Below are 23,694 nucleotides of genomic sequence, written 5' to 3'. Positions count from 1 at the left end.
CTTCTCCTAAGTCTACCAGGAGCTTGGCTTCCAGAAAAGCAGAACTTGGAATGCAGCTTTCATAGTATTAGAGTTCACGGACCAGGGTAACCTAGTGGTGACCTCTAAAGAGAAACTTAACTGGCAACCCAAGGCCCAGGCAAAGAAAGAAAAACCCAGAGGCCCCGGAGGTCAGGAAAATTGTATTTTATGCGACGCTGCTTATGAAACTCAAAGGAAGATGAGGTCAAAGGGCTTCAGAAAGGGAAGGTGAATGGCCCAGTAGCTGAAGCATCTGCTGAGATGGACGTTGTTCCCATGAGGCTTAGAGACCCAAACACCATGACCACAAGCCGGGGGACGGGCCACTCTCTACACTAAGTGGGCCCGGGGGATGTGCCATCCCTGACCCCTCATGGGCTGGTACTGCCACCCAGCTGCTCTGGGGCCATGTGACTTGCCAGGACAACCCAGTCCTAGCAGAGTTCTGGTTGCTGGGCAGCGTGGCCTCCAGAGCAAATGAAGAGACGGTGCAGCGTGGAGGGTGGGAGGCTGGACTTTGGAGCCTGAGCCCTGGGCTTGAGCCCAGCCCTGCCTTTTATTATCCCTCTTATCTTAGGGACAGTAACTGTACCTATCACACAGGGCTGCGGGGGTTTGGAAGGGACAGTGCACAGAGCAAGGCACATACCCCAAAGTGCTCGATAAACATGAACGCATCCAAAGGTTTGTTCTTAATCAGCTGCGGTGCAAGGTGCCAGATCCACCAGCCGATGAGCGTGCCCAGGTGAGGAGCCCGAGCCTGGGTAAATGTCTCACAACCCTACCAGGCACCGGGTATGGCTGAGCCCCGTCTTCCAGCACCTTCTGTTCCCCACCTCCCTCCAGCTTCAAAGCAGGTGGCCGCTGGACATCACCAGGGCGGCCGAGGAGAATCTGCCTCCGGGGACGTGAACTTGAGGTCTGGGCGCAGTCGGCCCGGTGTCTCCAAGGCACACAAGCTGATGACGTGCTCGAGGTCACGCAGGGCTCTTCCCTCCTACTGCTGGGATGGCTCTGGACTGGCGTAGACATCTCCTGGGGAGGGGCCGGAGGAGCAGGACCCCATTCCCACATCAGTCATGTCTCCCCAAGTTTGTGCGTCTAGACGCTTGACGTGGAATGTACTTGACCTCTTTCCCTGGCTTGTGAACGTTTTGTAAGGCCCATTCCATCACCGGGGTTCTGGCTGTGGTCAGAAAAATTTTTCCCTTTTCTTGGTTAAATGCTACCAGGGTGCGACAGCTCAGTCTTTCCAAGGGAGGGACAGCATTAGGAAAAGTCTAAGGGATGCCATGTTTATCTTTTCTTCAACGGTTGCGTAACCTTTGCTCTGCTGGAGGGTGGGGGAGGGCACATGTGGGGAAAAGCAGCAGGGAGTGGGGCAGAACGACACCAGGAGCCCACCCAGGGCCCCTCGGGGTGCTCCCGGGCTGGGGTTCCCGAGGTCCACCTGATAATACAGTCTCCCTCAACACCAGAACTCTGTTCTAGCAACCTCCTTTCTCTTTAAGTGTGAGGGCATTGCAAGCCACTCAGTAAATTCAAACCAACAGTGGAATGAATCCGTCCAGATCTAATTTCTGAAATCAGAATGCCTTCCATCCCATAAGCATGAGTAAACATTTCATCTCTAATATACAGCTAAAATATTTAGAATTTACTTCTCGCTTTTGAAATTCACCCTGAGGGGATACAATCTTGGTAACTTGGCAATGGGTATCAAGAGCCTTTTAAAGAGGCCCAAAGAGGGGCGCCTGGGTGGTTCAGTCGCTAAGCATCTGCCTTCGGCTCAGGTCATGATCCCGGGGTCCTGGGATCGAGCCCCACATCGGGCTCCCTGCTCAGTGGGAAGCCTGCTTCTCCCTCTCCCCCTACTTGTGTTCCTTCTCTCGCTGTGTCTCTCTCTGTCAAATAAATAAATAAAATCTTTAAAAAAATAAATAAAGAGGCCCAAAGAGTCCTGACGAGTAAATGCAATCTGTCACCCTAAAGCAGACCCTGCGCTGGATGAAAGAATGTCATAAAGGAGAGCACCGGGCCCACGATGTTAGGTATTCACATCAGTGCTGCATTGCTTGCAGTTGATAACTGCATTGTGACCACATTAAAAAGTTCTTTTTCTCAGCAAATAAACACTGAAGCATTTAGGAGAAAGGGTACCTGATGCATGCACCTTGCCCCCAGAGGCTTCAGAAACAAGATGTGTGTACGTAGCTACACACAGATGCAGATGATCGAGCAAACAGCAGAGATTGAAAAAAACAGGGTAAAGGGCATATAAATATTCTTTGTACCATTCCTATAATTTTTATTTAAGTTTGAAATTGTTTTCAAGTGATACTTTTCACTTGTGACAAAAACAGAAAGTCCTTGCACTTCTAGAAATTTAATGTGGGAAAATAATCTGAGATAAAGACATATTTGTCGAAGAATGTCACCAAGGCGCTATATTTATATTGGTAAAACACTAGAAATAACCTAAAAGTTCAGGCACTGGGGACATTTCCATGAATTACTCGAATGACCAGAACGAGCCAGCCAGGAGCCAGGCATTTCAGACAGGAGGGAGAGCATACCCATAGGTGGCAGGTGCTCAGCAGGGCTGGAATCTAACGTAGCCCCATGGATGCCTCGTGGCTGGTGAGATGGAGGGGCAGATGGGCACACCAAAGCCCCTTCGGCTACAGACGCCCTTGATGGGGGTCAAGAGCAGACACAAGACCCTGAGTTAGAGGTCCCTGCAGTGGTCCAGACAACAGTTGATGGAGGTCTGGCCTCTGGCTGGTGCCCAAGAAGAGAAGCCCATAGAGATGGGTGGGTCTGGAAGTGTTACTGATGCACTAGGGGTGAGGGCCAAGTGGTGTGCAGAAGGACTCCCAAGGTTCTAGCTTGAGCAGCTGGTGGAGGAACACAGGGTGGGGCCCCAAGGGTTGGGTGTTAGCTTGAGTTGTCAGGTCAAACAGAGGTCTGGGTCAGAGCTGTTTGGGAGAGGAGTCAGGGCTAAAGCTAGGAACTGATTTAGGGTGAGAGGTTTTATTTTCTGTCTTCTGATTTTCTCTGTTTCCCATTTTCCACAGTGAATGTATATTAATGTTGTCGGGATGTTTTTTTAATTACATAGGCAATTACTGAATTATTTACCATACGGGTAACGAGACAGCAGGCACCCAGAGGGTTAGGGAAGTCCATCCCCATCCCCACCCCTGCTACTCCACGTTTTGGCCCCCACCTGGGGCTGGCTGTCCAGGATGGTGGCGACTTTGGGATGGAGCAGGTGCTGAACCCTGGGCCTGGCCATCAGAGGCATGGGTGCGCCCCACTGGAGCACCTCCCTCCCAGGACCAGCCCTGCTGCCCCAGGCCCACTCCAGGCTCAACTCCTGGTCCCACACACAGCACCCCTGGGGACCAGCTCTGACCTGGGGGACCGCAGCACTTTGTGGAGCAGCTCCTGTGGGATTTTCCGGAGGTGGATCTGTGTCCCCACCAGAGGGACCAAGTTCATTTCCAGCCACTTCTCGCAGGCGGTGGTGAGCGGCTCTTCCTTGTACTGAGAAGGAGAAGAAAAGCCAATGGATAAAAAAGATCCCTGGCCTCTCGGCGCCCTCTGCTGGCCTGTGGCTATTCTACAAGTGGGCTCCCAGGAGTGTCCAGCCGCAGACGCGCTCAAACCTTCTCTTCCAAATACATAAACTGCAGCAGATAACGTTTTTGGAGTGTCTGCTCTGCTCCCGGCCCTGCACTAGGTTGATTTAAGTTAATCCTCACCACGATCCTATGTGGTCGGTTCCTTATTATTCCTATTTTACTGATGGAGAAACTGAGGCCCCAAGATTGTTGCTTTTGCCAACCGTCATGCAAGCAGCAAATGGCGGAGCTGGGAGCAAACCCCGGTGGTCTGACCACAGGGTTGCACACTGAAATCACTGGGCTAAAGTCAGTCACTGATCATGGAACGGCCTGCAGCGTGTACCCCACAGGGAGGCTGGTAGGGGCATGTACCCTAACATCAAAGTCCAACGAAAATGAGAAAGTTCTCCCAGGGCCAGGGACCTCGACAGGGTCTTAGTACACCTTACAGGTCCTCGGGGTGACAGTCCTTCCAAGGCCAAAGAGTGGCCGAGAAATGCTGACCGGAATGCAGAGATGCTGACCAAAGGGTGACGTTCTAGTTCCTGATGGCGTGAAGGTGAGGGCACCGCATTGTCTTTGACAAAAGACGCAGTGAGTACCTTCTTAGAGGCCATCACGAGGGCACTGTGATGTGCCGATTGTTCGCGAACTGAACGTGACGCTCAGATGTGCCTGTTTCCTGGTCAATGGTGGCCTCACAGAGGAAGGCTGGGACCAGAGGGCCTGGGGTTCGAGCCCAGCACCGCCACTCAGAAGCTGCCACCCTGCTCAGGTTGCTCCCCTCCTTGGGTCTCAGTGTTCTCCTCTGATAATGTGACCCTTAAGATGATATCATTTATTGCCCATACAGACACAGTGACTGGCCTGGGCAGGCAGACACACACAGTTTCACCCGACTCCAACAAGAATGTCCTGGAAGATTGTTATTTTGGTGAGAAAGGCTGTGCTTTTATTTGCCCCCCTAATTTTAAGGCTTTTTCCCCCCTCAATTTAAAAAAAAATTTGGTTTTAAAATGTCCTTTTAAAATAAAATTATTTTTAAAATTGTTTCCTTGGCAAAATGAAATATCGGTACCCGTAAGTGGGTGCTTTCAGAGAGATTTTTTTTGGAGTTGGGCCTGGTGGGTAAAATCCCAGAGCCTGAGGTGCTTTGAAGGTCCCCAGGTGTGATGTGCTCTATCCAGGTTACCCTCACCTTGCAGCTGGCCAGGTAGAAGCTCTTGATGGTGCTTGGCGTGAGTCCGTTCATCATCATGACCACACACCTGCAGAGAGAGAAGTGTGGTTCCTGGAGGGCCCCAGGCTGCTTTCAGCAAAGCTGGCAACCCCAGAGGTTTGCGTCAACTCTAGGATGGTGACAGGGGTGGGAACCGAGGTGCAAAAGGGGGTGTGTGGAAGGTGCTGGTCCCGCCGCCCACCAGGCACGGTGTTCTTCATGTGCTGGCTTTTGCCAGCGAGACACTCGAGCAGAATTAGCTGGGTTTGGGGTTGGGGTACAGAAATTGGTGCTCCAGGAGGCTGACGTGCTCACATGTGCTCCCCCTTTCTCCCTGTCAGGCTCATTGGCCAGGCTTCCCCAGATCAGGGGACACGAGGCAAGCCTGAAGCACACACATACATGCACGCTCGCAGCGAGCCTGATCCCAGCTCTGCCAGTGCAGTGATTCATGCACGAAACCAAGCAACAGGACCCGCTGGAACCTGCGCGCACACACCGCACCCCCCGAAGATGGGCGGCCTTGGCGGTGTGGGATCCAGACCTAAGCAGCCATCGGGGTGATTTTGCACCTTGCTGGGAGCTCAGGCAAGATGACCTTTGAGGGGGCGCCTGGGTGGCTCAGTTGGTTGGGCGACTGCCTTCGGCTCAGGTCATGATCCTGGAGTCCCGGGATCGAGTCCCGCATCGGGCTCCCTGCTCGGCAGGGGGTCTGCTTCTCCCTCTGACCCTCCTCCCTCTCATGCTCTCTGTCTCTCATTCTGTCTCAAATAAATAAATAAAATCTAAAAAAAAAAAAAAATGACCTTTGAGGTCTCGTCCAGCACCTGGATTTGTGATGCTATCAGGGTGACCCAGGGCATTTCTGTTCCGCTACACACACATACTCACACACACGCATGAATCCCCCCAAACACACACACACACACACACACACACTGGGGCTTGTTGCTGCCACACCCCTGCCAACTGTACCATCAGCCCCTCAAAGGCAGGTAAAAGTCAGCCCAGCTGCGTGCCAGGCCCACCTGGATCTGACCTGTAATACCCGCCACAACTCTCTGGAGAATCTTGTGCAAGGCCCCTCTGCCCCAGGCAGGCCACGGTTTGCTCATCCATGCAATGACGGCTCATTATCTCCAAAGCCCTTGCTCCTCTGACCTTTAAACCAAGTCATGGGGTGGAGCAAGGAAAATGAAGGACCTGTCATTCTTGGCTCAGCCACAGATCGCCCAGGGCTGGGGCTCCACGAGGAAGCTGGGACTTCAAATCTGGGCCCGAGGTAGGGGCGCTGGGACGGACAGACAGAGGCTGCAGACCCTGCTCCAAGGGGAGGCTCACCTTCCAGCTTTCGGGTCAGAGATATCAGAGCACAGGAAATAGCTGCCCAGGAATGTCCTGAGCAAGGAAGCTGTGATTTAGGCATTATTTTTACTGCTGCGCTGAGCTGCAGATGGGTGGTGCATGCAATGCAATGGGGTGTGGCAAATCTCAGCAAAAGCCAGACCTTCAGCCCCAGTGTAGTTAGCCCCAGACCCCGCATGACCTGGCTCTGCCTACACCAGCTGGTCTCCCACCTCCCACGGTCACCCGCCCTGCAGTCAGGCCAAGCCAACGTGCTGGGACACCTTTTCAAGACTCTGGTCCCCTCAGTTGTCACATCTAGGCCTCTGAGAGCCTGCATCCCTCAGTTCCCATGGCATCTGCATCCCCGATAAGGCTTCTTGATACTCCTGATCGAGTGTCTGGCCTGAGTCATTTCAGGTACCCCAAGAATGAGATATTGGCTCAAAACCATCTTCAGGGTTGTACCTGACTGTGTGGATTCTACAGAAAGTGAGCTGAAACCAGCACGAGCCTCAGGAGTGATCCTGCCCCGCCCTTTACAGAGAAGCCGATGTCCTCTTCTGACTTGGTTCATTCATTCATTCATTTCCTCAAAAAAAGATCCTGAGGCAGAGAGTGGAGCAAGCCACAGGCGGACCATCGCTGCCCGGAGTCCCCTCTCTGTGTGGAATCCCATCAGGTACTAGGAAATCGAAGAGCTGGAATATACCACCTCGGGGTTCGGACGTGAGTGCAGTAGGCACACATCCCTGGAGAAGCCCGAGGGAAGGCACAAAATATTCTAGAAAAACTGAATCCCATCATCGATTTTCCATTTGGTTCATTTACCCTTTCCTAAATGTTACTGGAATGAAGCAATATTATAGGATACAGAAAAGGGGAATTCTAAGAACTGTTCCGGTTAATCACAGGGACCTGTTTACTTGAAATTAATCATACATAACACAAAATGTTCCACTTGGGATCCCCATCCTTTGTTCCACTTTACTCATTTCCTGTGCCCTGGAGACTGTAGGGCAGGAAGCGCCAGAGAGCAGGGACTCTGTCCCTCCGGTCCTCACTGTTCCCGGTGTCCTGGAGGCATCGTTCTTAAAGGAGCAGGTAAGTGATTGAAGGTGTGATGGAATAAACTGGCAGGTGACTGGCCCCCAGCAAACCCGGCCTCACCAAATGCTGCTGAAGGGAGGGGAGCAGGAAGGCTCTGACCCATGAGCAAGCAGGTGACACCACCATTTCACCTGAGAAACGGACAGTGTTAGGGGTCCAGGTTCTGGGGCCCCTCGACTTCCTGCAAGTTCTGGCTGATCTCCTGTGGCCTTGAGCAAGTTACCCACCTCACGAGGCCTCCGTTTTCTCTTCTGTGAAGTGGACATAGTCACGTACCACCTCCTAGGGCTGCAGGGAGGCTGAATGAGGTCACCCTTGCCAAGAGCTGAGGACAGTGGCTGACTACGGCAGATGCTCCATCTCAGAGTACATCCCCTCACCCCCAACAAAGTCCTGTGAAGTAGGGCAAATGTAAAGAGCCCCATTTCACAGCTGAGACCACTGAGGCACATAAGAACAAGGAACAGCTTACCACAGGGCAGAGCACAGCCCCTGCTGCTCACACCCTTGGTTGCTTTTGGCTCTGCAGAAAGTCTAATGAATGGGGAGCTTTGGGGCACCCAGGTGGCTCAGTCGGTTGAGCGTCCAACTCTTGATTTCAGCTCTGGTCATGGTCTCGGGGTCGTGGGGTCGAGCCCTGAGTCAGGCTCCGTGCTCAGCACAGCGTCTGCTTGGGATTCTCTCTCCCTCTCCCTGTGCTCGCCCCTAATCAATCAAATCTTAAAAAAACCAAAAAACAAAAAAAAACAGAAAAGGAAAAACTGGGAGCCTCTGAATCTCCACCCCCAGAGCTGCATTTCACCCTCACACCTTCAGCACCTACACGTTCTCTCGGTGCCCATGGACCCAGGCAACCGTTGGCAGGTTGAGCAAGCTTTCACATTCGATGCCAATCCACTGTAAACGCCTCCTGGTTCCCCTGTCTCGGCCCCGCCCCTTGACGGGCAGCCCAGGTGGGCCAGTGGGTCTGAACACCCAGGAGAAAGCCTGAGCCCCAAAATGGGCAGCCGGATTGGTGGGCAATTTGGGCTTGGATTGTTGCATTTGTCTTTCTTCTGGAAGATCTACGATGACCGTGTGTAACATTTGTAAGAATAAAAGTATTACATACAAAGAAAAACAAGTGGGAGAAGTAAATCCGGACAGTGAAGAGTCAGCTTGTCTTCAAAGGGCCAGCTGAGGTGTGCGCGCCCGAAATAAGAGGCTTGTTAGTTACAAGTGAAGGCCGGCGAAACTGACAAGCAAGCATGGTTTGCGCACCCCTGCGAGGTCACCCCGCACACCCATAGAGTATCTCGCAGGCAGAGAACCCATTTGCATTGCATGCCATGAGTCAGGACTGACTGGCTGGAAGGAGCATGTTGCTGGGGCCGTGGCTCAGTTATGAGCTCACCACGTGTGAATTAGTGCCTCAGTTCCTCTGCGGACTCACAGCTGTGCTCTGTGCAGAGAAACCCACAGAAGAGAAACGTTCTACGGATGGGCCAGGAGGGCCCCCTTCTCCCTTGCCCAGGGCTGGCCCGGGCCCGCACCCTGCCATGCTTCTTACCTTTGAAACAGGCTGTTGAACTGGAGGATGTGTGCGGAAGCCAACAAGCCCAGCACGTCATCCATGTCTACCTCCACCTCGCTCAGGTAGAGGCTCTTCAGGGCCGTGGCGAAGGCTGGGGGAGCCGTAGCCGAGAGAGAAAGCTGTCAGCTTGCGGCTCTGCACCCTGCGTCCCTTACTGGCGGGTGCCCTCCCTGCTGGATGCTCAAGTGTCCCCAGCTAGGTAGGCAAAGGTGCCCTTAGAGGACCTGAGCGCAGATCCAGCCCGGCTTCCACCCTCCCCAAAGGAGTCGAGGAGGGAGCCCAAGAAAATCCAGCTTCTGCTGAAAGAATGCTGCTCTAAGCCCATCCTGGCGTCTGTGCCTCAGGGGTCCTCCGTGAACCTGGGCTCCGCGTGCTGCCCAAATACGTGCAGAATGCCGTGTGCGTGTGGGTGTGCTTTCTCCTCTGGAGAGGACGTTTAGCTTACAGCAGATTTTCCTCAGAGCCTCCAAAAAGGTTAAGGGGTCTTCAAAAAGGCTAAGGACTCCTGGCAAGAGCCAGGATGATGTCATGTCGAAGAACTGAGCTCCCGTGACCGGGAGCAGAGGGACTGGGCTTATTCTAAGTTAGTCTACCTGATCCCAATCAGCACTGCAGCCCGGCCCGGTGCTCTCTGAGGACAACCGGCCTGCCCAGGGCCTCCGCGGATGGTGTCCTGACCTGCAGATCCGCAGACCATGACGGCATGCAGCTGCAACACGTGCCGCATTAAGACAGAAGTCTGTCTCTGGTTCCAGGTGGCCAGGCTGGGGCAGGAGAGGGTGAGCCCAGCGAGGGAGGGGCGTGTGCGGTGCTGCCCGGGGAGGGCGGGCCACAGGGCTTCCCTGTCATCGGGTCTGTCTGACCCAGTGCCTGCTACTTTCTTCCTCCTTGGCATCCTCCACACCTCTTTCCAGGGGATGAGCACCTCTCTCTAGCACCTTCTCTGCTCCGCTCAGCTATTTCTAATAAGGAAGGACTGAACACCGTGTGCCACTTGTTTGTTGTTCTATTGTTTGTTTTTAAATCTGGGAGGGCTGTTGGTTCAATGGCATTGTCGGCATAAGAAGACAGGTGTACATTACCAACTTTAGTGACCAGGGGGTCATTGATCTTCAAGGAAATGATCATCTTCTTTATGGGGGGTCTTTCCTTGACATTCCCACGCAACTGAGCTGGTAAAGGAAACAGATGGGTATGTCAGGACCCGATTGTTGCGGTGAATTGTGTAGGATACAGCGTGCGGTCCCCTGGCCCTTTGTACAGCCTTGACCTTGGCATTCACTGCTCCATGTTTTGTTTCTGTTTGCTTGTTTAGGGGATGCATTTTTGAAATGATTATTTAGAAATAGCTGAAGACTCCTAAGAAGTTGCAAAAACAGCTCAGAGCTCTCGTGCCCTCCTCGGCCACCTTCCCCACTCATCTCACTCAGCCACTACGGCTGCCAAAACTGGGAAACGGATGCTCTCAGTGCATGAGATATTTTTTACTGGGCCCTGCCCCACTCTCTCTCTCTCCCCACCTCCTTCCTCTCTCTCTTTAGGCTGTGAGCAGTTTGAGGGCAAGGAGTGGGCTTCTGTTATCTCTGCATCCCCAGCCCAGACCTGGCACAAGATGGGACAACAGTGACCACCTGCTAAAGGACGAGCATGGGATGGAGGCAGTCGCCTAGCGGCTGTTGGAACTTTGCCCCACCAAGGGCTCCCAGCAGGCAGGAAGGGCAGCCTGATTCACCACCCACCTCCCCCAGCCACTCACACTTATTCTAAAATGGGAGTTACAACACCTACGGCTCTCAGGTCTCCAGTGGCATCCCAAGCCCTTGGCAACAAAGCCAAAGCACCCCCCCCGCAGTGGCCCCAAGACCACTAGTCTCTGGCTCACTGGACCCCAAAACTGCCTCCTCGTGGCTTATTCCATAGAAGAGCCACGGGGCTCCAGCCCTCCCCGTCAGAGATCCTGACTCCGTACGTAAGGCGGCACCCCACCCCTACCTTCCCCCCAAGTGGCTTGATTTTTCCTCCCAGACCCACTATTACCACCACCTGTTACCACATCTGGTCTCTGTCGGGCTGGCACACTGGATGGTTTCCTCACCACTCCCTCCCCAGTCTTGCAAACACTGGTCCTCAGTAAATGTCGGCCGAATTAACAGAATGAGGGGATTCTGTCAGCAGAATCCCAAGCCTACTGAGCTCAAGGTTCTACGTAATGAAAAACGACACGAGTCGGGATCCAAAAAAGGATGTCACACTGCGAGCCACAAAGACCACAGAGAAAAGGGGGAGAACAAAGATCCGTTCTCCTCGGGCAAGCAAGGCTGTTGAGCCTTTCCTCACCATGCTCACGGCCCCTGGTCCGTTCACCCTCTCATTTGGCAAGTATTTATTGAGCACCTGCTGAGTGTCAGGCCCTGTTCTCTGCTCTGACTCCTTTTCCTCCAGGATTTAGGACTTCCTCCTGCCTGCACGAGGCACTCTGTCACTCACCCATGCTAGGGCCACAGACAAGGCACTCTGGAGGTGGCAGTTTCTCTCATGACGGGTCATGCTATTCCTTGTGCTTTATCATCATTTTGGGTTGGCTTGTCCATCCCCCAACTCCCTGACACCAAGTTCCTAGCACAGTGCCTAGGGTAAGTTAAGCGCTCAACATTTGTTGAGGGAAGAAATGAATATTATCTGCTAGGTCAGAGTCAGTGGGAGGCAGAACTTCAACGTTGCCTCTGTTTTACTGAAAACCTCAAAATCGAACAGGAAAGTAGTAATTCAGTCATGTGCTTCTGAGGTACTCTGAAACCAAGTGGTTCCTTTTTAGTAAGAGAGTACCGTATCCTTTTGGGGGTTCCTCCTAGAGAATAAATGGGTCCTGCTGAAGTACAGCTCATCCTGGACTCTCGGAGGAAGGAAAATGAGCAGCTGGGAGAGCCGTGCGTGGCCAGGACAGGGACGCTCGCGGGGGGGCTGTCTCCACACAGCACCCACCACTCCAGGACAGGAGCGCACAAAGCAGTAGTCGTGAGACCATCCAAACTATCACTGTGGGGCACGTCCTGCTTCGGCAGGAGCACGAAGGCTGGTGGCCGTGTCCACTGAACACCATGGGCACACGATCCCTAGGACTGGGCACAGACCCTGAAAGTTGTGACAGTCTGGGCCGCGGTGAGGGGGAGGGGCTCTCATCTCAGCGCCTATCCAGATACCCCCCAGGCAGGCCCAGCCTCCAGCAGGGGGCTTGGAGCAGAGTGGCTGTCTTAGCCGGGCCCAATCTTTTCAGTGAGACCCTTCTAGAATGTCAAAGACCAAAGTATTAACAGTAACTCCGTTTTCTTTTTCCAAATTCTCTTGCTTTTCAGTGCATTCATGTCTGGATCTCCATGGCTTTTCCTTGGGTGCCCGGGGAGTGTTCTGACCTAGGCGCAGGGGACACAGAAGGAGACGCTCAATCCCACTCTCAAAGACACTGGGACAAACGCTTGGAAGGAGCAAAGAAGATTGTCACGTGAGTGTGAGGGTCGTCCCAGTGCTGGGGAATGCCGCAGCCTGCTCTCAGCTCCCAGCTCAGCAGCTCAGTGGGGAAGGGCTGAGTCAGAAGGCTTGTGGCTGGGCTGAATGCGGCTGGCAGCCAGGCCCTCTCTCCAGGCTCAGGGTGGGGCAGCAGCTGGGGGGCTGGCCAGCCTGTCTGGCTCTGGAATAACAGAGCTTTGCTGCCACATCCTGGAAATGGAGTCCCAACCCGCCTGCTCAGCTGGTTGGCTTTGGAGACCTTGAATTTTCCATGGCACCTGCTTAGGAGTCATCTTGAAATGATGCCAATCTATATTACCCAAAGAAGGCAGTCTGTCTGGAGAGGAACTTAAGGAACAGAGAGGGGAGCCTGGGGATTACTAGGGTTGAAAAAGGAGAAAAAGAAAGAAAGAAGTGGCCCGAATAGTTTATGGAATGACATGAAGTTACGAAAAGAGAGAGCAAAGGAAACATAACATCGACATACACATGAAAACTCTAACCAGCCAGATGTCAGAACTATGCCTTCCTTCCAGAAAGCCCATCAAAAGACTCAACACAACCGTTCGCTCTTCTCAAAGAAGTAGGTAGTAGGTAGAGTCTCCATTTCAGCTGGCTGGGCAGGATTGGGTTGTTATGAGAATAATAAATGACATTTCCTGAGTGCCCAGGCATATGCTCTAGAACCTCACAGCTATTTACCTTCTCTAGGCTTCAAAGCAATATAGTGAGAACAATTATTCCCATGTTATAGCTGCAGACCGAGGTTAATGTGATGAGGTCACACCATGGGCCCTGCTCTTATCTGCCGGAGTGACCCTGGTCTCCAAACAGATGACCTAACGCCAAGCTGGGGACCCTCAAACCAGAGGGCATTTGGGGCTCTATGCTGGGTGCCAGTAAGAAAATACCTCGCAGAAGCCTCTCCAGTTCCTTTGTGGGGCTTGTGGTGCCCTGGGCCAGTGCCATCAGGTAGAGCTTGGCCAAGGTCTTGGACTGGAAAAGCTGGGGCTGGTGGAGTTCCCATTTGGAGCCGAGACATGTAAGAATCACGTCTAAGGAGAGAATGCCGTGATGAGTAGGCAGTTTCATGGCGCCCCTTCCAAGAGACATGTCAACCCCTCCCGCCTTCCATTCCAGCGCAGTCACAGAGCAGATGGGTAGGGGCCGGGGCGGGGGGGGCTTCACTGGGCTGTTCCAGGAACAAAACAATGAAGACTCAGGGCACTAAGTGGCCCCCAGGGGATACAATGAGCAGCCTCACAAGGTAATAAAGAAAGAGATAAGTATCAGAGAGCAGCTGACCCACAGCTGTAGGACTTTAGAGGCATATGAGCTGCCCTCCAGTTGGGGAATTAGAAAGGCTTCATGGGGAAGGGACACTGGCTGGGACACTCTTGGGGGCCTCACCGTGCCTTCCCGTTACAGCATTTCTCATCCTTGGCACCGTTTGTATTGGGGGCCACATAATTCTCTCTCGTGGGGGGCTGTCCTGTGCCTTGTAGGTTACTTAGCAACATCCCTGGCCCCCACCCACTGGATGCCAGTGGCACCCTCCCCACTAAGTTGTGACAACCCCAAATGTCTCCGAGCATCGCCAAGTCTCCCCTGGGAAGGTGTCTCGCTACCCAGTCCCCTGTTGAAGCTATTGGGCATTGGTGCTTAGTTATCGGCCACCTGAAAGGTGACACCAAAGTGCAGCTCAAAGGCCCATCACCAGGAGGCAGAGTCCTTGTGAGCCTCACTTTCCTTGAGGGAGTGGGGATCCCCAAAAAACCCAGCTCACAGGTGTGAAGCAGGATTACAAAGTAAAGGAGCTTTTTTGCAAACTGTAAGGGGCTTTATGCAAAGGGCTTTATCTCATCCTTGGATGGCATAGATGATTAAAAAGAGAGAGCCTTTGACAGGAGGGCAGATGGAGGATCCAAGGATACCTGGCCACATGAGGCGTGAGAGGCTGTGGGCAGGGGGCCTCTGCAGGCTGGACTCCTGTCAGCGCAGAGCTGGGGGAAGAGGATGGTGCTCGGCCATCCCCCCAAACCCTTAACCTCAGTGCTGGGTAGGACCTTAAGAGCCAGGAGCCGCATCGACTTGTTAAGGGCCTTGCCATTATTTTGACTGAGTGAGCTCGGGCACCTTTTTCCTCTCCTGTTAGTAACACTGTGTTTCACCAACCATATGATGCTGTTTCATGCTGGGTTCAGAATGTGGGCTCGCATCTCAAATCTCGGGGCACCTCTGGTTGTGCTGGGCTAGAAAGAATCCCTCCCGTTAAGGTGATTTTAGGCAGGAGCAGACTTGTGGAGAAAGCGTGTCCCCTCCCCGGACACCCGCATCTGCATTCACACGGACACATGCATGGGAGACATCACACCCAATCCCAGAAGTCTTCTCCCTGAGCCACAAGATGACCTCAGACTACTTCGCGGGGCCTCCAGTCAACCAGAACCCACAGGTGAGAAGAAATCAATTAGCCCCCGCTGGGGAAGGAGGCTGGCTCTGACCTCGGGCAGCTTATCTAAAAAAAATCTCCTTTAAGGGGGCGCCTGGGCGGCTCAGTCAGTTGAGCAGCTGACTCTTGATTTCGGCTCAGGGCATGATCCCAGGGTCCTGAGATCAAGCCCTGTGTTGGGCTCTGCATTCAGCAGGAAGCTTGAGGATTCTCTCCCTTTACCCCTTCCCTCTCCCTCTCTAAAATAAATAAATAAATCTTAAAAAAAAAAAAAAAATCTCCTTTAAGGAGCTGGCCTGTCCAGGCCTGGTGAGGTTCAATGAGCCTTTTCCCAGCAGGACAGACTTAGCCTGGTTCTTTATTCTAAATCAGAAAAGTCCTCTTGGACAAGTGCAGATGTGATGTCCAACTCATGACTGGTTAGAGCTAAAAGGGACAGAGAAGAGCTGTCCATGCTTGCTTCTGTTTAGTCTTCCAATCCAAACCCTATTTATTTACATCAGCATGTCTGTCTTCCCTGGGACCGATTAGCATATAAACATGTGTTTGTCAAGCCTGGTTTCATTCATCAGCCCATGGTGTATCTGACAAATATTTACAGTGCCTATTTAATGTTACGTAGTGTGCAGCAGGCAGAAACTGGGACTTACAGACCAGTGAGCTGGCCTAGCATCTGGTTTCCTTCTGTAGAAACCACAGCTGGCCCTGACTGCTGTGACATTTGACTGAATCCATTGGTGACAAGCACTCACCTGCCTCCCCAGTTTGGATGGTCTTGTTCTTCAAGTTTCCCGAGAAAATTTTCTGGATTTGTGAAATACACAACCTCAAGGGAAAACACAAACAAAAAATTCAAGAGTTAACCCTGATGTTTTTCTCCAACCGCAACAAGAATCATTCCAGTGTAAGTGTCCCTAAGGCATCCATTCATCTAGCTTATCATATCTTGCCCCTTGGGAGTCTCCTTAGGTTACCATTTGTCTGCCGGTTTGATTAAACTGTAAGCTTTGTCTGGTGGCTGGCTCGAAACATGGATTCTTGTTTTCAGTTTGTGGGTAGGCTTTACCAGGAAGGTAGCTGAGGTTATATCCGGTTGCCTGAGTGACTCCTGTCTTAGTGAGTGTCTAAGACAATGTCTAGCATATAGTAAGTACTCCATAAACATCTGCTAGAGAAAGGAAGAGAGGGTTCTGGGCATTTTTGGGAAGTGACTCACCAATACTTCCGTTTAGGGATTATGCATGTCACAGTCCCAATGTGTCCAAAAACTAAACTCAGATTTTATCCCAAACCAACCGTGCTCTTTCTCCAGCAAATGGCACCACCAGCCTCCAGTTGCCCAGGCCAGCATGCGGACTATTGTCACATCTGATCACTTGCCTAGATCTGACAAATATCAGATGTCCCTTTCCCCTTACTGCTGTGAGCTGCATCCAAGCCATTATTATCTCCCTGAAATCATGGCCAGCCTCCAGTCTCCAGGAAGCTCCCCTCACATGCACATCGGACACCGCAGCCTGAGAACCATGTGAAACACAGATCTGCTCTTGTCTCTCTCCTGCCGAGAACCCTTCAGGGTCTCCCCAGGGTTCTTGGGGGAAGCCCACACTCCTCAGCATGGTTCGGCCCTCTACAGTCCCTGCTCCAGCCCTTCTCAACAGCCTGAACCCGCCATCTCTCGCTTTCATTCTCTTGGACCCACAGCACCCTCGGCCCTGAGTGCTCTCCTCCTGACCTCTTCACTTGATGAGCTCCTACTCATCCTCCTAGATAAGTTCAGCTGTTGCTTTCTCTGGGGAGACTGAGCAAGTGGTCCTTCCACTGACCGCCCTGTAATTACCCCCATCAGAACTCCTTCTATTGTGTCTTGTGGTCGCCTGTTCACTCATGTGTCCTCTACTCCAGACTGCATTCCACAAAGACAAATTTGGCATTTGTTGCTGGAACCCTAGCATGGGCACCCAGCAAGTGCTCAATAAATATCCATTCAATGACTGAATGATGACAAAGATATCTTTTCATGAACATTATATTCGTCCCGTTGAGCACGGACATGAAAAAAAGTTTGAGTCACATATTCACAGCTTGAAGACAGTCATCCCAAGAAAGCCAACTGGCCAAAGGACACTTGATGACCACATCTGGTCAGTGTCACTTTTGCCATGCTGTTTTCCAAGGGTTCCAAGAACCCTCGTGGCCAGGGTACATAGAGGGGGGGCTTGGGTGGGGGAACCCATGTCCAGAATAACACTGACCACATGCTGCCCTTTCCAAGTGGAGAGGGTGGCTACTAGTGACTCAGCCCCAGGAAGCGAGAGCTTGAGGTATTTATCCAACGGGAGTAGTGGACCTGACCCAAGCCAGCCTCAGTCCTTCTGGTGGCTTGGGTCACATGTCTAGTAAGAGCTGGCCAAGGTCAGGGGTTCAGACTGTGATCTCAAAATGGAGCAATGAACTTTGGAAACTATGGGCAATGCCCATGAGCTCAACTACCCTCACAAACATCACTGTCATCAGCTGAGCCAGACAACAGAAGTAACCACATTGACTTCTCCTGGTGTCATGGGTCCTTGCCAAGATATACCATCTATCATGTGGGCTCTGCAGATTCCAAGGGCCAGGTTTATTTTAGGACCATTGGAAAAGTTAATGGAATAAATGGCATCTGTGAATTGTCCTCTTCACTCTGTGGGACTAGACGGCCTGGGATAATGCAGCACATGGGAAAACTGGGAGCATGCTATTAGGCTGGGGACTCGATCTCCCCAGTCATGACCCATGACAGAGAAACAAGAGGGGAAAGGGGGTAAAATTCTCTATGTGTCTCATGGATGGAAGGACTTCCTGCAACAAACCATCAAAGGGCTTTTGGCTTAATACTGGCAAAACTCCAATTTGATGTCCTGCCCCTTGACTTTGAGTTTGGCCATGTGGCTTGCCTTGATGGTAACGGATGTGATGTGGCTGAAAGTTTGGAAAGTACTTGTGCCCCTGGGCTTGCCTCTTGTCCTCTGCCATCGCCAGCACAAGACCATACCCAGGTGAGTCCACCATCTCAGGAGGAGGATGAGAAGAGCTGAGCCTGGATCAGCTGACCACCAGGTGCAAGAGTGATCAGCCTTCCCAGAGTGCATCCTTGCCCCAGCCGGCCTCTGGACCCACCGAGTCCTAGCATCACCAAGTAGAGAGGCACCCTGCGTCACTTGTGTGTTGTAGGCAAGGTGCTTGCCATGTTGCAGGCAACGTGCATTGCCTCGGGGGAAGGTGGTAAAAGGCAGAATGAAAAATGGAGTTGTTGGCTGTCACAGCAGAGGGCTGGCGCACCCCAAAATGATATCACCAGGACCAATAACTAAAACTGTTGTTCAGGCGAATAAAAGCTCCATTTACAGATCATCTAGGGTGTTTGCTAGACACAGTGCTAAGCATTTTCAAGGTACGGTCTGATTTAATCCTCAAGATAACTTCTAGAAAGATGCTCTTATCACCATTTCACAGGTGAGGAGACTGAGGCTCAGAGAGGTTAAGCCACTGGCTAAAGGTCACAGAGCTAGTAAATGGAGGAGAAGGAATTCTAACCCTGTCTGACAGGCTACTTTCAATAGCCCTGACAACTGCCACCATCCTTGGGCTTCTGTGCTCCCCCCCTCAGGCCACCACCGCCAGCTTAGCTCAGCGATTGCACAGGCCGAGTCCTGGAGACATCTGCTCCTACTACCCAGTCACCCTCATCAGCTTTCCAGGTCAGTTTGCTTGTATCCCCAGGCCCCGCTCCAGTGCCGGCCTCCCCAGCCTGGTCCTACCACACCTCTAAGGAACAGCATGCGTTTTAACCCTAAGACTTCTTCAAGGCCCTAACCAGACAAAATAGAAAATAAATAGACAATAGAAAATAAATTCAAGATAGTTTAAGGCTAATGCCCCAAACAGCAACTCACAGCACTCAATTTTTCTAAGCTGGGGTCATCCGAGAATTTAGGCGCCAACCGCAGATGGATTTCATTTATCTACAAGTGTGTGTAAGAGAGTCACCTGGGAGGGGGTGGGGGATTGAAGCAGGGCTGGCCAGGGGGTCTAGAAAGGAAAGATGGGGCTACTGGCTCGGCAAACTGGGAGCGAGCAGCCCTTCTGCGCCGGGTGCTGCCCACGGGCACAGGCCATGCTCAGGTAGATTCTCCAGCACGCTCACGAGGTAGGCACCGCCAGCCCAGGGGGGCAGTGGCATCGAGTCAAGTCCAAGGCACCCGGGAAGCGAATTCTTCCTTCTGCAATGGGGTCCAGCTCCATGTCCCAGGAGAGGCCAGAGAGAACTTGCCACAGGGAGAAGTAATGCTCCTTATAAGCCAGCTGTTAGAATTCCTTGGGAAAGAAGGAGGAACCAGCTTCTCACACATGGGGAGCCAAATGACTGGGGGAAATATGAATTTGAGAGATAGGGTTGGACTCTAAGCCAGGACTAGCTAAGTTTTCTTTGTCAACAAATCAGTTGATAAACATAACAGAATCTTGTTAGGGTCCAAAGTTCCCAGTATAAAGGAAAAATCGAGAAAAAAAAAAGGGTCAGTCTCTCTCTACATTTTTATCACTCACAGACATCCTCAGGGGAAGTGGTCACGCTGAGGCTGTCCATCCCTGAAGGTCGGTCCCAACAGCAGCCCAGATGAGCCCATCCGCCCAGGTAGAGCGGCCCAACCACGGGGTCCTTCCCAGAAATGGGGTTCCCCCCCCGGGGCATTCCCGGCCGTGGGCCTTTGATCGCCCTACCTGTCTGGGTTCTTCAAAGCTTCTTCAAAGTCCACGTTCAAAGCCTTGCACATCTGGGAAAGTCCCAGCAGGTCCCCAGAGAAAGGCTCTCTGGGAAAACGCCACCGGTTGGTTGAGCCAACCATTCGGCGTTCCAGCCGAGCTCTGTGCTGTTTGGGAAGCAAAAGAAGGGAGAAAATCCTTTTTTAACCTCAGCCAAATGCCAGGTTTTCCAAAGTGTACAACAGAGAGAAAAGCAAGACACATTTTGAAACGCTGGTTGATGTTCAAACATGGTGAGTATTTCTCAGGAGCCATTCTCCGAAGGCCAATATCGTACTCAGCAGACAGAGGAGTTCAAGGAACAAAGTAATTTGGAGCTTAGGATCTAGGACAGAAGGTGCCAGAGGCCAAAGGTCAGGAAGAAAGATTGTTTCTTTGCGGGTGGTTCTGAAGAACCCACGAGCAGGGACAGGATATTTCAAGAGACTCTTCATTACGTGCTTATCCTCACTTGGGCTTCAGAGAGATACCAACCTGAGAGATCCTGGGTAGGGACTGCTTTTCTCTCTATTGTGGTGAAATACACAAAATGTAACATTCACCATTTTATCCATTTCATCGCATACAATTGAGTGGCATTTGGTACATTTACAAAGTTGCACAGCGATCACTACCATCCAGTTCAGAGCATTTTCATTCCCCCAACAGGAAACCTCATACCCATCAGGCCATCACTCCTAATACCCCTCCCCCCAGCTCCTGACAACCAGCAATCTGCTTCCTGCTTCTAAGGATTTACTATTCCGGATATTTATGTAAATGGAATCAGACAACATGTGGGCTTTTAGGCTTGGCTTCTTTCCCTTGGCATGTTTTCCATGTTCCTCCCTGTGGTAGCAGGTATCAGAACTTCATTCCCTGTTAGGGCTGAATAATATTCCACCATGTGGGGAGACCATGTTTTTTTTTTTTTTTTTTTTAAAGATTTTATTTATTTATTTGACAGAGACACAGCGAGAGAGGGAACACAAGCAGGGGGAGTGGGAGAGGGAGAAGCAGGCTTCCCGTGGAGCAGGGAGCCCGATGCGGGGCTCGATCCCAGGACCCTGGGATCATGACCTGAACCGAAGGCAGACGCTTAACGACTGAGCCACCCAGGCGCCCCGAGACCATGTTTTTTAATCTGTTCATCAGTTGATAGACACCTGTGTCTTTTCCACCTCTCGGTGATTATGAAAAATGCTGCTGTGAACCTTTGTGTACAAGTTTCCATTTGAACACCTGTTTTCCATTCTTTTGGGTCTATACCCAGGAATGGACAGCTGGGCCACTGGGCAGGGACTTTTGCTTAGATATTTTCCTGAGGTCGTAGGGCTTTAGCAGTTTCCTTAAGGGAGCAGTAGAATATTCAGCATGGATGTAAGCCTCAGACGTGGTGGGTCAAGGAAAGCTAGCCAGGGAAAGTGTACCATGACGGACCCACAGGAATGGGTGCGGTTGTTCCTAAGCCAGGCCAGTCACCAGCAGGGTGGTGGGGAGACCAGGGGCCAGGGAATGGAGAATTCAAGGTCAAATCTTGTTATCGCCACTAACAGGTTGTATGGCCTTGGGCAAGTCATTTAACCTTTTGAGCCTTTCGGTCCTCACCTGATGATGGCGAAGGCGATGATGTTAAAATGGTAAGAGGAAGTTTGGGAACCACGCTTTAGTGCCTGGAATATGGCGGGCGATCGAACACTGTGGAATGTGAATCTAGATGCAGTCCTGTGAGTGGTGGGCTCTGACAGCAGGGTCAGCCAATAAAGCTGGGGGTCGTGAGTGGTGCACGACCCGTGCCCTGTGCAAACGTGGTGACAGAGCTGTAAGCAGGTGCTCCTGCTGCCCGCACTGCCTGGCCGCCTGTAAACTGCTTTACTCACCGGATGCAGCATTTTCCTGGACGGTACTGGTGATTATGAAAAGAGGGGGGAAGAAACACCTGGAAGACAAAAGGGGCAAGGTTTACATTTTCAGAAACTCTCCAGAGGGGCTCTTCAAAACAGCAGATTGGCCTGAAGAGTCTCTCTTTTGCTGCCATAAACAGTAACAATGAGTAAACTTCCAGGGTGGGTTATTCATCAAATCTAGAGACTCTCTTCTCTGCTCTTGGGCTGGAAATGTGGCTCAGAAAGAGCCAAATGGGAGATAACCCACCATTCCTGGCCCCTTTATCAAGGGACGGGAACCGGAGGAGGTCCGTAAGTAGGCTGGTCAGGCCATTTGGTCCTTGCGGGGCCCCCCACCCCCGGCTTCCAGGCCCACCCGCCTCCCCGCCCGGAGCCCCCGCAGCCCCTGCCTACCTAGTCCAGCCAGCGCACGTCACAGGGGTGCCCTCCGTCTCCAGAGGGGATGAAAACACCAGCCGTACGTACGTCTCGAAGTGTCCTCGTGGCCACGGTGCGTTCACAGGAGAGACTTGTTGAACAGAAGCACTCTTGTGGCCTCGGTCTCTGAATGACAGGATCGCTGTGGGCTGCTCGCCTTCTGACTCTGAACCCTGAGAGCGCTCATGACATCTGGGGCTCACCCTTTTCTTCTTAGGGGCCAAGGTGCTTCGGCAGGGGAGCTTGCCCTTGGTTTCCCGATTGTGGGCACCACGGCAACATCAGGAAAAGGTTCTGAGCACTTCCTGTTCCTGTTCTCCTGTCTCAGCACAGCTGGGGACTTTGGGCTCCGTGGGGGACCCGTGTCAGCCCTGTTGCCCTGTGGCGCCACGTCTCCTCACAGCACCTGGGGTAACCTGGAAGAGCCGCTAAAAGGGGCTCAGGGAGTGTCCAGCCTCAAGTCCTCAGGCCCCCTTTGTCAAATGAGAAGATTGCGCTGGAAGGTTCTCAGATCCCTGCCAGGCTTGGCATTCTGGGGGTGTTCTATTTCTGGCTCAGCCGTTTAGAAATGTTTTGACAAAAATACATAAATAAGAATTGGAGAGTTTGGGGGCACGTGGGTGGCTCAGCCGTTAAGTGTCTGCCTTCGGCTCAGGTCATGATCCCAGGGTCCTGGGATCGAGTCCTGCATCGGGTTTCCTGCTCGGCGGGAAGCCTGCTTCTCCCTCTCCCACTCCCCCTGCTTGTGTTCCCTCTCTTGCTGTGTCTCTCTCTGTTAAATAAATAAATAAAATCTAAAAAAAAAAAAAATAAAGAATTGGAGAGTTTTACGTTATTAAAACTATGCCTGGGGATTTATTTTGTGGATAGGTGATTTTTAATCAGCTCCCTCTGGGAATGAAGATCTGACTAAAAGTCAAGAGCTTTCATGCCGGGGGCCATGGTGGAACCTTCCAGGGGCTCAGTGACCTGGTCTGCAAAGCCCAGGCCCCAAACTAGGAGGTGGAGATCTGGAGACATATCCATCATGCCCGGAATCTTGGTCCATCAAAGTCTTGGACCTCCACCCCCGGACTCACGGAAATCCCAGCCACAGTAAGAACAGCCAGGAGTCGGTGCAGCTCATGAGACCCAGGACAGGCTTCCCCCAGGCTCTTCATGTGCAGCCTTTCCCTAGTCATAAACTACAAAGTGAAACAGGAAGGTAAGTGCTCTGCCTACTTGTAACCGAGTCCTAGAAACTATAACACACTCCATAGAGAAGAGGCATCTCTAAATGTCCCTCCCTCCTCACCCTCTGATCTGTGATTCTACCTTTCCTGACACCTACACTCCGCTGGGAGGAGTTTCTGTGGGGGGTGCTCTATGGTGGCCTGCCCATCCCCACCTCCCCACGGGACCCAACAACCGGACTCAGCCCTTAGGAAGTGCTCAACAGACGTCTCTTGACTTGGATCACTGGATGTACCCACCCCTACCCACCTCTCTGCACATGGATGAACATGTGTGTGTGTGTGTCTGTGTGTGTGCATACACACGTGTTCATGTATGCGTGTGTGTATCTCTTTCTTGTGGGTCATAATCCCATCTCAACAGATGGACAGATTCCCGCTTTGCTGCTCTCCTCCCTCCACTCCAAACTTTTCTCAGCTACCTGTCCCTGGAATGTGGGTCCCCATGGAAGGTTTCAATGAAAGAGTTTGAAATACCTTGTCCTGGACCACCTTGTCCAT

The 23,694-nt window shown here is 52.2% G+C and overlaps 1 protein-coding gene across 1 annotated transcript in view; it reads right to left on the bottom strand.

The window, feature by feature from the left end:
* The window catches only part of BTBD16 (BTB domain containing 16), a 43,283-nt gene extending 19,589 nt beyond the window's left edge, over window positions 1-23,694 (bottom strand). Inside the window, exons 1-10 of the mRNA XM_045879223.1 lie at window positions 23,671-23,694; window positions 21,518-21,576; window positions 21,246-21,362; window positions 19,617-19,796; window positions 15,605-15,678; window positions 13,312-13,455; window positions 9,979-10,068; window positions 8,873-8,987; window positions 4,849-4,918; window positions 3,440-3,570 (exon numbers count right to left, since the gene is read on the bottom strand). Coding sequence (XP_045735179.1) covers window positions 3,440-3,570; window positions 4,849-4,918; window positions 8,873-8,987; window positions 9,979-10,068; window positions 13,312-13,455; window positions 15,605-15,678; window positions 19,617-19,796; window positions 21,246-21,362; window positions 21,518-21,576; window positions 23,671-23,694 — 1,004 coding nt within the window. The remainder of the gene's footprint in view (window positions 1-3,439; window positions 3,571-4,848; window positions 4,919-8,872; window positions 8,988-9,978; window positions 10,069-13,311; window positions 13,456-15,604; window positions 15,679-19,616; window positions 19,797-21,245; window positions 21,363-21,517; window positions 21,577-23,670) is intronic.

The sequence above is a fragment of the Mirounga angustirostris genome, unplaced genomic scaffold (genome assembly GCF_029215605.1).
Source record: "Mirounga angustirostris isolate CCGP_5_RB_7025 unplaced genomic scaffold, mMirAng1.0.hap1 SCAF_6, whole genome shotgun sequence".
In the NCBI taxonomy this organism is placed as follows: domain Eukaryota; kingdom Metazoa; phylum Chordata; class Mammalia; order Carnivora; family Phocidae; genus Mirounga; species Mirounga angustirostris.
Note: the sequence above shows the minus strand (reverse complement) of the source record. Positions and strands in the feature narration are given on the sequence as shown.